At 52.4% G+C, this 14682-nt stretch overlaps 1 protein-coding gene across 5 annotated transcripts in view; it reads left to right on the top strand.

The window, feature by feature from the left end:
- Nucleotides 1-14682, top strand: part of ALPK2 (alpha kinase 2) — a 126181-nt gene that overhangs the window by 97526 nt on the left and 13973 nt on the right. For 2 of the 5 annotated variants that reach the window (XR_014074949.1, XR_014074950.1), the window contains exons 8-11: nucleotides 291-581; nucleotides 2121-2209; nucleotides 8750-8967; nucleotides 14544-14592. Coding sequence is in view for 2 of the 5 variants with exons in the window: in XM_081562968.1 (XP_081419094.1) it covers nucleotides 307-581; nucleotides 2121-2209; nucleotides 8750-8967; nucleotides 14544-14592 (631 nt within the window). In the remaining 3 variants the exon portion in view is untranslated. Of the gene's footprint in view, nucleotides 1-68; nucleotides 582-2120; nucleotides 2210-8749; nucleotides 8968-14543; nucleotides 14593-14682 lie in introns of all 5 variants that reach the window. The other 3 variants (XM_081562968.1, XM_081562969.1, XR_014074948.1) reach the window with 2 other exon arrangements.

The raw sequence follows: 14682 nt of genomic DNA, 5'->3' as shown, positions 1-14682 counted from the left end.
TTCCACATTTCGCTCATCTTTTCCGCTTGCCTTTAATCACCTCGCCTGACCCTGTTCACACTTTCTAGACCTGTCTACGGTCCTTCTTCTGGTCTCCCCAGCTTTGCCCCCGTCTCCTCCAGTCCCCTGGGGGCCTCGCCTTGCTCTGTATCCCCAGGGACCCACCTCCCCCATCTCACCGTCAAGCTCGGCCTCTGCTGGGAGTCCAGCGTGGTTCCCGCTCCCAGCGTCTGTGGGTCAGCCTCGTCCCTCGCTCTCCCTGTGTGGGGATTGTTTCTGTGCAACGGAAGCTGTGTTACGTTCTAGTATATGAAGAGATTGAGTTCAGCCAGCTCATCTTCCGAGAGGACTTCCTCCGTGACAGCTACTTCGGGGGCCGCCTGCATGGCCAGATCGCCACGGAGGAGCTGCATTTCGGGGAGGGCGTCCACCGCAGAGCCTTCCGCAGTAAGGTGCTGCGCGGCCTCACGCCGGTCTTCAAGCCCGGCCACGCCTGCGTGCTGAAGGTGCACAACGCCGTCGCCTACGGGACCAGAAACAACGACGAACTCATCCAGAGGAACTACAGACTCGCCGCGCAGGTGGGTCCGCCCGCCCTGCGGTGCCGCTCGAGGTGGGAGCCGGACTCAGATAGCCCGAGATGAAAGTCCGACTCAATTTGATGCGAGCGTCGCCGGAAGGCTGTCTTTCTCCGTGGTTACTAGACCAAGGCCAAATGCTAGAAATCAAATCTTGGTCTTGTCCCCGCGAATTCTTGGCCTCGTGCCAGCCAGTTGGGACTTGCCTGTTTCTGCCTGGGCTGGGATCACTTCCAGGAAGGCTTCTTAGGAAGCCCCATCAAATCCCCGGGGCTTTGAATCTACCTGGACACAGAATGATACGGGGAGTGGGGTGTCTAAGCTACCTTAGATGACAGGGTTCCCAAAGGACTGCTAAAGTGACCCCATGGACTGCAGCCCGCCAGGCTCCTCTATGGAATTCTCCAGGCAAGAATACTGGAGTGGGGTTTGCCATTTCCTTCTCCAGGGAAGGGTAGCTAAAGTCAAGGGTAATTTCTGGAGGCTTCTGGTTTGTTTTAGGGAAGAGGAGGGAGGCTGGGGTACAGTCCGAAGGGGGTCAGCATTTGTCCTGTTTCCTGCCTTCCTGAGTTATGTTCAGTGTCCGCCCATAAGCTATGGAGGAAGTTCCTTCCTGTGTTGCTGAGTCGTAAACCCTTGAGGCAACAAGGGGAGCGGGAGATCACAGGCTTCTCCCCTGCGTCACCGGCCCCTCCCCAGACTCCCCCCCACCACCCCAGTCCACTAATTTCACTCAGTGCCAGGGCTGGCCAAGCTTCCAGGAGAGCTGGGTGTAGCTCTTTCACAAACTAGGGGTCCTTAGATTTTTTAACCCATAAAATGAATAGGCCAGACCCGGGTCTCTTGGGTGCTCTCAGACATCCTCCATCCGCAGTTATCTCAGACGTGGCGATGGTCCTCTGGGCTTGGTGCTCGTGAAGAAAGCCCCTCTCCTCTGAGCACAAGATTTTGCCACATGTATTCCTTTCTCCTCCAAATCTATCCTCCTTGGTTTTCTCTCTCGAAGTATTCCTTCCATCTCAAGTACTGTCTGGTCCAGTCATGGAAAATCCCCCAGCATCCAGATGCCCACTTAGAAAAGCCCTTCAGAGTAGAAAGCAGAATCCAGTTTGCTTTTCCTAAGCCAACAATCTTGGCAAGGTGTTCATTACTTACAGCTTTTTATATGTTTTAAAAAGAGAACCTCAGATGGGAGAACTCATGGGAAACCCAAGCATCCCCATGCTTTATCTGAAATCCTGCCTGAGGACCAGTCCCCTTAGCTCAGGGTGAGCTTCAGCCACGCGGGTCCTAGAAAATTCATAGGTCAGGGGCACCTAGCCTGGAGACTGCATGGCCTTCACCTGCATGCTTCCTTCAGCTCTCAGAGCTCCTGCAGCTGCCATCCGTCAGCTACGTTCATTATGCTTCTGTGCCCCCAACCACGGGATGGGTTTGCAAATCCATTGGCTCGACCTATATCGGGAGATCTGAGTCTCACTGGGTAGCGCTTTCTGAATTTCTTCTCATCACTGGGGTTTCCTGTGTGTTTGGGTGATCTAGGAATGCTACGTGCAGAATACCGCCAGACACTATGCCCAGATCTATGCCGCTGAAGCACAGCCCCTGGAAGGCTTCGGGGAAGTGCCAGAGTAAGTGTTTCCCTCTTGGGTTGGCCCACCTCTGACGTGGGCACGTGGGCGGGCTGGAGGGGTGAGAGGCTGAGAAGAAACAGGACACATTTCAATGGGTCTGAAAGCTCTAGGAGGGCACACCTGGCTGCCACCCTGTTCTTCACGGGATCCCCAGAGGCTTATAGAAAAATACATGACAGATATTAAAGTGTATGGATGTATGGAATAATTCAATAAACGCATATACCATGTTAAATAGAAAATGTATCTACTCATGGATGTTACATTGTCTAAACCATAAACAGGTGATCGCAAAAAACTTAGTCCTATGATACCAACAAATACGGTGGTGCGTCAGGGAAAAGCAAATTGCATAATCAGGAACATAGCACAGTACCTGCTTCGTGGAGCACTACTCAAAGGCAGTGCTTACCCACTGAGGTCAGTTACACTCACAAAATATCTGTTGGCCCATGCGCATGTTGGAGTGTCTGGAGCTCGTGTTTACCTATCTCTTATCTGGCTGAGACCACACGTGGGAAGAGAAGGGGCTGTGCCATTACCCATTGGCAACTGCAGACTGAGCAGTTGCTTACACATCAGTGCAAACGGGGAAGAGGGGAAAAAGCAGGAAGGGCCTCTTTCTTGTCCGCATCATCTCTGTTAACTCACAAAACGGAAGAGAAATCCCCTTGCTGAGCTGGGTGTGGGGCACACTATATGCAAAGTCTCACACTTGCTGCTCTTCAAGGCATGCCTGTATACTTAGTGCATGCCTGCTGGGTTGCTTCCGTTGTGTCCGGACCCTTTGAGACCCTGTGGACAGTAGCCCTTCAGGCTCCTCTGTTATGGGACTCTCCAGGCAAGAATATTGGAGTGGGTTGCCATGCCCTCTTCCAGGGGATCTTCCTGACTCAGGGATGGAACCTGTGTCTCTTATGAATCCTGCACTGGTGGGTTCTTTACCACTAGCACCACCTGAGAAGCAGTTCTCAGCAACTTCAAGAAAAATGAACATACTGCAAAGAAAACCACTTTCAATTGCTTTTCTGTTGAGTGCACTGAGATCGTCTGGACTGGGCTGTCCATAGAGCTCACCCAGTTCTTCTCCAGCCCCCTCTTCCTGCTGTGTTCTCTCTAGTTCCTGGTTGAGGAGGAAGAGTCCACCCAGTAATCAGTCCACCAGGCGCGGCACCCAAGTGCCCTCCTGCAGGGACACACCCCAGGTTTGTGCGAACTGACTCATACAGGCCTTTGGGGGCTTTTCCAAGGAAAAGAACACAATTCTGAATATCAATCCAACCATCTCATCCTCTGTCATCCCCTTCTCCTCCCGCCTTCAATCTTTCCCAGCATCAGGGTCTTTTCCAATGAGTCAGTTCTTCACATCAGGTGGCCAAAGAATTGGAGTTTCAGCTTCAGCACCAGTCCCTCCCCAAGCATGTGACTGGTGCTCAGCATCTGTGTGGGAAGGGCTGCCCACTTGGTGTCTCAGAGGCCAATGTCCTGGTCTGGATTCTGCTCCTGAGAGAGGTCCTCTGCTCCCATCTGAAATTGGCCTGGGAGAGGGGAGGTGTGCTTCTCATGTTTTTGTTTTTTTAAGGAAATACTCATAAATGGCAGAAGAGGGTAAAAAAGCACTCTGCCAAAGACTAGTTGCCTGCAGAAGGTTTTCTTTGAAATGTTACGTTTTGTATCTTTAAAACTCACATGAGTGTTTCATCCTTCTTCCCAGTTTGTCTACCACGCTTTCTCTACAAGCTGACACCTGGGTGTAGCCCCCAGCGGGACTCCCGGGAGTGGGCAGGTGGTGGGTGGAGCCCACATGACCTTGGTGCTCTGGGAGATCCTCCCAGCTCTGCTCTGACCGCTGGGGGAGCAGCCCCCGCTCCCCCCACAACCCCGTGAGAGTGCCAACCTGCCCAGGGACCCCTTCCTGGTAAGAGACAGACCTGAAGTCTCCTCTCACTGGGAGCAGACCTGCCCCAGGTCCCCAGGGAGGAGGGGAAGATGGTGGTGCCTGTGATGCATCTTTGAAGGGAGGAGGCCCTGCCCTGCTGTCCGCATGACTTTTCCTAAGCTTAGGTTTGGTCACTGAGTCACACAGGATTGTTCTACACGCTTACCTGTAGAGATTCTGGCTGAAGACCCGGGTCACCTCCGAGGCCTTCACCGTGGGGCTCGTGTGTGATTTTACTAACACAACTGACCCCAGCCTCCCCACCCGGTCACCATCATTGGTGCAGGGGACTGTCACACCATCACTTTTTTCTTTTGTCACTTAGACCCTTCCAGAAGCCTCCTTTCTGAGCCTTTAAACATCTTGATAGTTGTTAGGTATAAGTCCCTAATGCAGGCTCCTATTTGTTTACCCATTTGACGATCTGTACTAAACATTCTTTATGTTAACAGACATCAAAAATTAGCATCTTAACCTCTTCCTCAGGGTGGCTATCATAATTTCTGCTTTTAAGCCCTCGAAAACAACATCTGTTGTGGTCAGACTTTAACTAGATGACCTCTCCTTTGACTGTCACATGGCATCCTCTATCAGTCATGACTAGGAGGGCTGCTCTGGGCTTCTGGTGAGAAGCAGCCAGAGAAGTTGCTAAACATCCTATAATGCACAGGACAATCACCGCCCAAGAATTCAGTTCAGTTCAGTCACTCAGTCGTGTCCGACTCTTTGCGACCCCATGAATCGCAGCACGCCAGGCCTCTCTGTCTATCACCAACTCCCGGAGTCTACCCAAACCCATGTCCATCGAGTCGGTGATGCCATCCAACCATCTCATCCTCTGTCGTCCCCTTCTCCTCCCGCCCCCAATCCTACCCAGCATTAGGGTCTTTTCCAATGAGTCAACCCTTCGCATGAGGTGGCCAAAGTATTGGAGTTTCAGCTTCAACATCAGACCTTCCAATGAACACCCAGGATTGGTCTCTTACCTGGCCCCAGATGTCTGTGCCAAGACTCAAACTTTGTCCTGTTTACATATTCTTTATTTCCCCAGACACTGAGGGTTTACTACAAGCCAGGCTTTGCTCCAAGCTAGGTGATGGGCGCTTAAAGGATAGAAAGAAAATGAAGTAGGTTCTTGCCCCTCACAGCCAGCAGGAGTGTGAGGCATGTAGGACAAACCCAGTGCGCTGGCGTGGAGTGCAAGGAGTCACAGGGACACGGGGGGAGGGGGTCTGGAAAGGCTTCCAAGAGGGGGATGTTAAAGAATGAGTAGGAGTTTTCCAGATGAAGGGCCAGGGTGGAGATGCAAGCAAAGAGATATGAAGAGCCGTGAAAGGTTTCCAAGGAGACAGAAAAAGTTCAGCAGATCTAGCATGCTGGGAGGTAGAAAAAAGGGGGGGCAGGGTAAGAGGCGGGATGCCGGGGGGCCAGAATGCAAAGGATTTTAAATGCTCAGCTGATGAGCTTGGAGTGTGTTCTCTTGGCTTCGGGGGCAAGAAGGAGGCAGGGGTTAACCAGGAGCTTTAAGCAGGGGAAACTTGAGCCACAGAGCAGACACACTGTTGTTTAATAGATTTTATCTTCAGAACAGTTTCAGGTTCACAGCAAAATTGAATGGAGGGGACAGATTTTCCACACCCCATCACCTCCCCCACCACCCACACCCCCCACCAGGTCAGAATGTCTGTCACAATGAATCTCCATTGACATAACACTACCGGAGGCCCACAGCGGGTGTTAGGGGTGTGCATTCTGTGGGTTTGGACAAATGTCTAGTGATACGGTGTATCATACAGAGTAGTTTCATTGTCCTGAAAGTCCTCTGTGTGGATGCAGCTCTTACAGCTATCTGCCTGCGGGCAATGGATGTCCAGGGACAAGGCCCAGAGGCTGGATGCGGTGAGACCAGTCTGCAAGTGGTTGCTACAGCCCCAGAAGGGGGAAGAGATGGTGGAACTAAGCCACTGGTGTGGGGAGTCTGAGAGGAGAAAGAGCAGGCATGCCTGACTTTTGGGGCTAGGTGTGTTGAATCAGACTTACGGAAGGAGCTGGGCTTCCGTGATGGCTCAGCCATAAAGAACCCCCCTGCAATACAGAAGATGGGGGTTTGATCCCTGGGGCAGGACCACCCCCTGGAGAAGGGCATAGCAACCCACTCCAGTATCCTTGCCTGGAGAATCCCATGGACAGAGGAGCCTGGGGGCCTACAGTCCATGGGGTCCCAAAAGAGTTAGACATGGCTTAGTGACTAAACAAGGACAACAACGTGGAGGGAGCAGAAAGGGGAGAGGAGACTGATGTGAACTTATTGTGGCTCAGCTGGTGAAGAATCCGCCTGCAATGCAGGAGACCGGGGTTCGATCCCTGGGCTGGGAAGATCCCCTGGAGGAGGGAAAGGCTACCCACTCCAGTATTCTGGACTAGAGAATTCCATGGACTATACAGTCCATGAGGTCGCAAAGAGTCAGACACAACTGAGCGACTTTCACTTTCACGTAGACTGGGCAGACGCAGCAGCCACTTGAAGTCCTGAAGGCGGGGGAAGACTCGTGCAGGTGTACGGCAGGTGGATCACTCTGCACAAGCGATTCAGTTGCTTTTTTGTTGACTAGAAAGAATGCAAAAGTAGAGCTGCTAATGGACTCTACAGATGTTGGAGTTGAGGCAATTAAGTAGTTCGGTCTTTGCCGTGTTGAATTTGTGACGCCATTTAGACATCAAGTGTCAATGGGGAGGAATTGGCTGGAGACGTGTCAGGAATTCAGGGGAAAGTTCTGGGCTGCTGATACAAATGTGAAAGCTGTCAACACGTAACCTGTACTTAAAGCAAGGGAATTTAAAACTAGGGAATTGAGTACAGAGTGAGAACTGTCCCAGGATGTGCCAGGGCATAAAGGATGGGGAGAAAGGAGGAACCAGCAATGCAGACAGACAGGAAGTAGCCAGGGAAGCAGAAAGGAAACCCAAAGGAAGTGAGTTTCTAGAGGCCACGGAAAATGTCTCAGAAACAAGTGGGATCAACTGTTCAGTGCTGTTGGGAACACGTCAGATGAAGGCTGTGAAGGGGACCGTTTGGCTTGGCAACGTGGTGCCCCCGACCGAGGTTTCTTTAAGCAGAAAGGCCGCTTTGGGTTCAGGAGAGGCTGGGAGGGGCAAAGGGTCCACCGCAGATTTGGGTTTTGATGGGAATGGCGAGCCGGGGTGGGAGTGGGCTGCGGGGTCCGCAGGCTGTGGAGTCATCACAGCGTGTCCATCGGGAAAGAGTCTGCAGGGGAGACGGTGATGGAGGAGAGAGTGGGCCCCACCGCCGGAGTGTTCTCGAGCCTCAGAGAGGGGCCGGGAGCCAGGGCGCCGGTGGGGCGAGGGCTCGGGTTGCAGCCAGAAGGGCTGGTCCGTGAGAGTGGGAGGGCGGTGGACGCGGGCGCTGGCCTTGGGGGTGGGAGCACGTGGTGGTCGCAGCTTTTAGAAGCTCTCTCATCGTTTCTGCCTTCCTGGTCAAACCAGGAAGCCGGGTGCTCAGCGGAGAGTGGAGCTGGGGGAGGTCCGAGGAGGGTTTGGGTGGATTCCTTAGGGTGGTGTGACAGTGGGCGGGTCAGGGTCGCCCCGCCCCGCCCCGCCCCGCCCCGCCCCGCCCCGCCCCGCCCCGCCCCGCCCCGCCCCGCCCCGCGGCCTCCCCTGCCCCGTGCACCCTCACACATGCCACCCGGGGTGCAGAGCCGCCCTGTCACATGTGAGTTTGATCTCCTCACTCTTTGTCCATAGACCCTCCAACGTTTCTCACCCCGCTCAGTACGAAGGGCAGGGTCTCTCAAGAGGCCCAGGCCCCCATTCCCGCCCCCCAGTCCCTCCAGGCCCCGCTGGGCACCACCACCCTCCAGACACGCCGCCCCTCAGTCTGAACCACCCCTCCCCAAGCCTCCGCCCAGAACCTCCCCATTTGCTTGCTGTTCCTTCCTCTCGGAATGTTCCTTCCGTGGCCATCCTCTTGGCTCCCCTGCAAGCGCCACCTCCTACAGGCCTCTCTGCTCAAATGTCCTTTCTTTTCAAGGCCGTCTCCGACCTCCCTAAATAAAATCACAGCCCACTTGCTCTGCGTCTCGTCCCCACTGCTGCCTCCTCATAGAGCACAGAGCGCTTACACCTGTTTACTGCCTGGCTCCTGCATTTAAATGTAAGATCCTTGGCAGCAGAGCTTCTGTCGTCTTTAGTGTTTTCTAGAACAGCGTCTTGGAGAGTGTCTGACACATAGAAGCCACTGGTGAATACTTGCTGACCGAGTAAAAGGAAGGATAGAAGGGTGGGTATATGCTGGCTGGCTGGATATATAGTCACCTGACCAGCGGGTCACTGATGGACTCTAATGATGGCGTTCATTTCTCCACGAGCAATTAAACTCCATCCGGAGGAAGAGTTTCTCATCAATTCTAGGAACAAATAAAAGGAACACACCCTTTTTTTCCATTAAATAGTCACTGGCGGATATTTAGCCTACTTCTGATGGAACCTGGGGATTTATCATGCAGCCCGCTGCTCTCTGGGTCGGGTAGAATGTCCCCACGTGAGAACACAATGCCTTCCCATGTTCTCTTTCCTTCCAGGATCATTCCTATTTTCCTTATCCATCGACCTGAGAATAACATCCCGTACGCAACCGTGGAGGAAGAGCTGATTGGAGAATTCGTGAAGTATTCCATCAGGGATGGGAAGGAGATAAATTTCTTGAGAAGAGAGTCGGAGGCAGGGCAGAAATGTTGCACCTTCCAGCACTGGGTCTACCAGAAAACAAGTGGCTGCCTGCTGGTCACAGACATGCAGGGTGAGCGGAGCAGTGTGGCCCAGGTTCCAGGGATGCTCTGGGTCCGGAGTGTTTCTGGGGGCGGAGGGGAAGCGGGAGGGAGCAATCTCCTGGGTGCAGACTGTCAGCATCTTCGCCAGCAGAAAGTATTACTAACGTCTCATGAGAAAGTGACAAAGGAGCCTGAAATGACCAACCCAATGGAGTAACAAAGTACACTTTAATGATTCATTACAATTGTAACTATTCATAATGCCTTCCCGTTACAAGAGGTAACCGAAAATCGGTGCTCTGTATCAATAGGCACAAAATCAGGAGTATATATACATGAAAATCCACACGTACCAAAGGAGTAATTAAAATGTAAGAATTCATGTGTAATAGGTGAAAGGGTCTTTCACAGGTACTTGAGATTTCAAGCTGCCCTGGTGAATTTACAGCACGTTTCCAATTTATACCCACCTCTTGGGGAATGCATTTGGTGTATGAAGTGGGGATATCATCATTAGATTTCTCACAGAGAGGGCCCTGAGACAAGTTGCAGTTTGGGGTTTCCCCAAGACCACCAGCCTGCAGTTCATTAATTTTGTGGGAGGACTCATGGAACTCAGAAAAGGCATTAAGTTTGTGATTACGGTTTATTACAGTGAAAGGATACAGACTCAAATCAGTAAAGGGAAGAAGCCCTTGGGGAAGGGTCCAGGGGAGACCAGGTGGGAATTTCCAGCTGTGCCCTCCTGTGGAGCCGTGGGTTAGTGCTGCTTCCTGGGGGAGAGGGGTATGCGTGGAGGACCTCCAACCAGAAATGCTCACCCGAGATTTGTTTAGGGACCAGTCACTGCTTGCCCGTGGGACTGACCTCAGTCTCTAGCCTCTTTGGACACTTAAAAAAAAATTATTTGGCTGGACCGGGTCTTGGTTATGCCGTGTGATATCTAGCTCCCTGACCAGGGGTTGAACCCAGGCCCCCCTGCATTGAGATCATGGAGCCTTAGCCACCGGACCACCCACCAGGGAAGTCCCCTCTCTGACTCTTACCAGAGCTTAGCAGTTACCTCCAAAAAGTTGGGCAGAAACAAATCCTTTGTTTAGGCCAAGTTCATCTTCTGTTGCACACAAATGTTTGAGTGCATACATTTGGGAAGGGACCCCAGGAAATGCTGGTAGGAGACTGAGGAAGTGTGGCTGCGGAAGGGAAAGAAAGTCGGTAGGGTGCCTTATACCCAATCACCACTGTGAATTCCTGAAGCTGATGCCCGGTGGGGAAAGTCTGGGAGGCTGAGCAGGACAAGCTTCTCAGAAAAGATCACACTCGAGGAGTAGGGGTATTTATACACCAGCTCCCCTTAGTAACCAGCAGAAGGCTGCTGCAGTTGGGCTGTGAGCGCCCCTGGATTTGCCACCTGCACGTGGGCCAGCCCTGCTGAGCGCTGTGACCCGAGAAGGGCTCTCAGGCCGAGAGAGGCTGCTGGAGGCACCTGGGGGTACAGCCGTGTGCCCGCAGGCGGCGGGGTGGGGGTGGCGATGGGCTACGGCCCCCGCAGCTTCTGCCACGGGGGCCTCCCTTTTCCTTTCCAGATGACGGTGCTTTAGGAAAAAATTTGACCTATAACTGAGTACCTGCTAATGTCAGACATTGTCACACACAAGGACCCCGAGCTCTGTGTAGCCTGGCAGTGAGGAAAGCCACCTGTGGGTTCTGCCCTCTGCACCCCCACACCCTAGCCTTGAGCCTTGGGCAGGCCACTCACCTTTGTGCCTCAGTACTTTCCCCAGGGGGTGGCTGTGAGGACTAAGTGAGATAGGAAGACTTTTAGCACAGCACTGACACGGTGTTCCCTATTTTTAAAAACTTCTGAAATAACCATAGGGATGAGAAGTTGCAAACCTGTACAGAGGGGTCTCCAGGTAGTGTTCACCCAGCTTCACCTAATAACACCTTGCATACCTATAACACTGTGAAAACCAGGAGGTTGACATCAGCACAATATAATAAGTCTACAGGCCTAACTTGGATTTCATCAGTCTTTGCCTGCTTTCATTTTCCCCTGTTTTTGTTTCATCTTAATAGCCCTGCCAAGGAGACATTACGATCCCCATTTTACAGATGGAAAAACAGAAGCTGGGAGTTAAGGATCTAATCATGGCTGTCAATCAGCTGTGGAGGGGTCCCAGACTCCAACACACTCTTTTCTTTTTTTATTTTGACTGCCAGACATCCCTGTTTAGTTCTTAAATAGAAGCAATCGCTTTACAAGGTTGTTAGTTTCTGCTGTACAACATGAATCCGCTATAAGTATATGTGTGTCTCCTCCCTGTCGAGCCTCCTTCCCACCCCTCTAAGTCATCACAGCGGACAAGGCTGAGTTTCCTGTGTTATAGAGCAGCTTCCCACTATATTACATGTGATAGTGTATTTATGTCAAGGCTACTTTCTCAACTTGGCCCACCCTCTCCTTCCCCCACTGCAACACTCTATTTCTGAACCCCAAGCTCTCTCCACTAAAGCTCAAATTTACAAATTTGCAAGGTCTCCCAAGTATCCCTTAAGGTCGAAGGCTGCTGTGAGGGGCTCCTCTGAGGCCAGCCGGACAGTGCAGTGTTCACAGACTTGCAGGGGAGGCTGACCTGCAAGCTGAAGACAGCCCTAACCACTCACTCATGAAGAGATGGTGCTGATATGCACTCAAAACATGGTCTTCATAGACAGCTGTTTCACCCAGACTGTGTCACTCTCAGACTCGCCTGTCTTTCTCCTTCCGAGTTAACTTTGTGTCAAAAACGGTTGTTACACTGAAAAGCAGCAGTGGGAGCCTCCTGCGTGGCTAACTTTGCTTCCAGGCACCGGGAAGCAGCTATAGGGGAAACTGACACCATCTTTTCGGGACGTGTGTGGCTGAAGATGCTGGCACGGTGTCTCATAAGGGGGTGTGTTTCCTCTCTGCTACTGGGGAAGATTTCCATTATCTTCATTGTGGCACTGGGTAACACACCTATTCTCTAAGCGAGTCCCATGTTCTATCGTTTTGCTGAGACTCTGGAATTAGGATTTAAAAAATCCCAAACAAACCCAAGCTCAAATATCACTTTTTCTCAGACTATTATTTTCTCCCTGATTACCTTCACGTGTTGATGGGATTGTGGTGAGTCCTGCAGGTTTGTGGGGTGAAAGGAGCCTGTCATTTGCCGCAAGGTCCACACACACCTGAGACCACTGGGTTTCCGAAGAAGCTCTCAGCTCGATAACCCAAGAACCCAAATTTTGGGCTCTTGTGATCCTGCCTTCTTCCTGCCTTCCGTTGGAAACAACCTGTAGATGACTATTATGCCCAACATGCTTTAATAGCTCCACACTATAATCTAAATTATTATCCTATAGAGACCCTTAATAACCTTGGTTGAATTGCTGGCAAATCGTTAAGCCGAGAGAGGTTTCTTTTTGAAAATCATATTCTGCTTTTCCAGCGTTGGAAACAGCTGGTAATTGTGAGACTCGAAGAAAAGCAATTCCCAAGCTCAAGGACCTTTTTGCTAAATGACTTTACAGTTGGACTTCTCTGCGACTTAGAGCTGTAATTTTTAAATGCAACTTTTCTACGAAACAAAATGTCCAGAGAGGGCTTCTGCAATTTCTTCCCAAGTGTAGTTCCTATGACAAAAATCATGTGAAGCGTTTTTACGTATGTTCCAGTTGTTAACAGCTTTGAAAGCACGAGGCGCGTTAGTGGCCAACAGTGGAAGAGGCTTTAGAATGCTTGCTGGCGCCCTCAAAGTGCTATGCCTAACTCGGCTCCCGGCTGCCCTGCAGGAAAGCGTGGCTCTTTGCTTCTGTCTGTCTGACCAGCCACACAGCCTGTGTCTTCACCGCGCCCCAGGCAGGTGTTGCTGGATCAGAGCTCGAACCCTTTAGCCGTTGCTTTTCTGAGCCTCAGAAAGCAGTACTCCTAGGAATGGAGACCATGGAACTAGGTTGCCATCTGGCCTGACCCTCTGCTGGGAATATTGGTTCCTCCAGCCACAGCCCAGACTGGCTTCTGAGTCACCTCGCCCCTCAGCGAGCAGGTCACCTGCTGGCCACGGGGAATACAGTGACCACAGCCTGGCCTGGCTGGGACAAGAGTCAGGGGCCAGAGAAGAGAAGGCGAGACCCAGGTGGCATAGCACCATGGAGCCCACGTGTGCGTGCTAAGTTGCTTCAGTCATGTCCAACTCTGCGACCCCACAGACTGTAGCCCTCCAGGGTCCGTGGACCCCATGCCCTGCTGTAAAGGACCAGCCATCAGGTGGTGTGGGTGAGATTAGGGCAAAGGTCCGTGAGTTGGAGCTGTGCCCACAGCCACCACCCTACAGAGGAAGGAACAGAGCTGGTGTCTGGTCTAGCAAGGAGATTCTGGAAAGGCCGCAGGTCACCCACACTCTGGGCATCGGAGACGATTGCCTTCCAGACAAGATGGTGCTTGAGAGAGAGGCACTCCCCTCGCCCTCCCCGTGGCAGGTGGACATCTTGTTCTTTTCCTCCTTGCAACACAGCAGGACTTTCATTCTGTTTGAATCCCTGAGTCCTGAGCCATTGTCCCCGCTGCTCCTGCTGGGGCTTGGGGGAGAGGAAAGAGATTCTTGTGTGTTTAGGATTCTGACAAGGATGCCCAGAGCTTGTCACTGAACCAGGGTGAGATGCTCACGGAGCTGTGGTGTTGGTTTGCTAGCCCCCCCGCCCAACTTCCGATGCTTTAATGCAGCGGTCCCTGACCTTTTTGGCACCAGGAACCAATTTCATGGAAGATAGTTCTTCCACAGACCGGGGCGGGGGTGTTTCAGGATGATTCAAGCGCATTATATTTATTGTGCACTTTATTTCTGATCTAATGCCACTGCTGACGCGACTGCAGGAACTGGTCCATGGCCTGGAGGTTGGGGACCCCTGGTTTAATGGGTAGAAGTTAGGATAAGCATCAAAGGCTTAGACCATGGGTGACACATGTCTGCATCTCCAGTCCAGTGGCTAAAAAGTCTACACACAACTCGAGAGGTTTTCCCTGGATCTAAAGCCAGCCCAGATAAACCTTCAATCCTGAATCAGACGCTATCTTGATGGAAATGGGAAGGTGTATGTCGGGAGTCTGGCCTTGAACTGAACAGATGCTGGTCTTGAACCTTCTCACTGTTGAACTTGGCCAGCCTGGGCCACACCCACCCCACTTCCTGTTGGACAAGGGCTTCCGCTTTCAGTGAAGAGCACGGAATAGCCCTAAGCCCACAGCAGAGCGTCTCCCGGGAGAGACCGCCGGGGCCGGGCCCCCTCCTCCAGCAGAGGGGTGGGCCAGGCAGGCAGAGGACAGCAGTCCTGGGCACGTGTTGGCGGCAGCAGGCCCTGCCCCTCCTGCCTGGCTGCCCCCGAAGCCGCCTTTCCTATTGTGGCCCTGTGGGCTGGAGGCACATCTGGGTACTGTCCGCTGCTGCTGAGGGAAACAACAAGGGAAGCATTTCTGCAGGAAGGGAGAAGCCGGCGCTGGCTTGCCCCTCCCTGTGAATGCGTGGTCCCTCTCTTCCGAGGAGCCCTGGGTAACACGTGCCGTCTTTGCTCTCTCTTCCTGTAGGTGTAGGCATGAAGTTAACCGATGTTGGCATAGCAACAGAGGCTAAAGGGTGAGTAGAAAAAAAAAACCCTAGTGCCTGTCACTCAACTCTGGGTTTCCAAACACCTTCCGGCAGAGGCGATTTTGGGTCCTAACCGTG

Source organism: Giraffa tippelskirchi, chromosome 14 (assembly GCF_054371585.1).
Source record: "Giraffa tippelskirchi isolate mGirTip1 chromosome 14, T2T-mGirTip1v1.2.pri, whole genome shotgun sequence".
NCBI classification, from domain to species: domain Eukaryota; kingdom Metazoa; phylum Chordata; class Mammalia; order Artiodactyla; family Giraffidae; genus Giraffa; species Giraffa tippelskirchi.
This window is presented reverse-complemented; position numbering and strand designations above follow the sequence as displayed.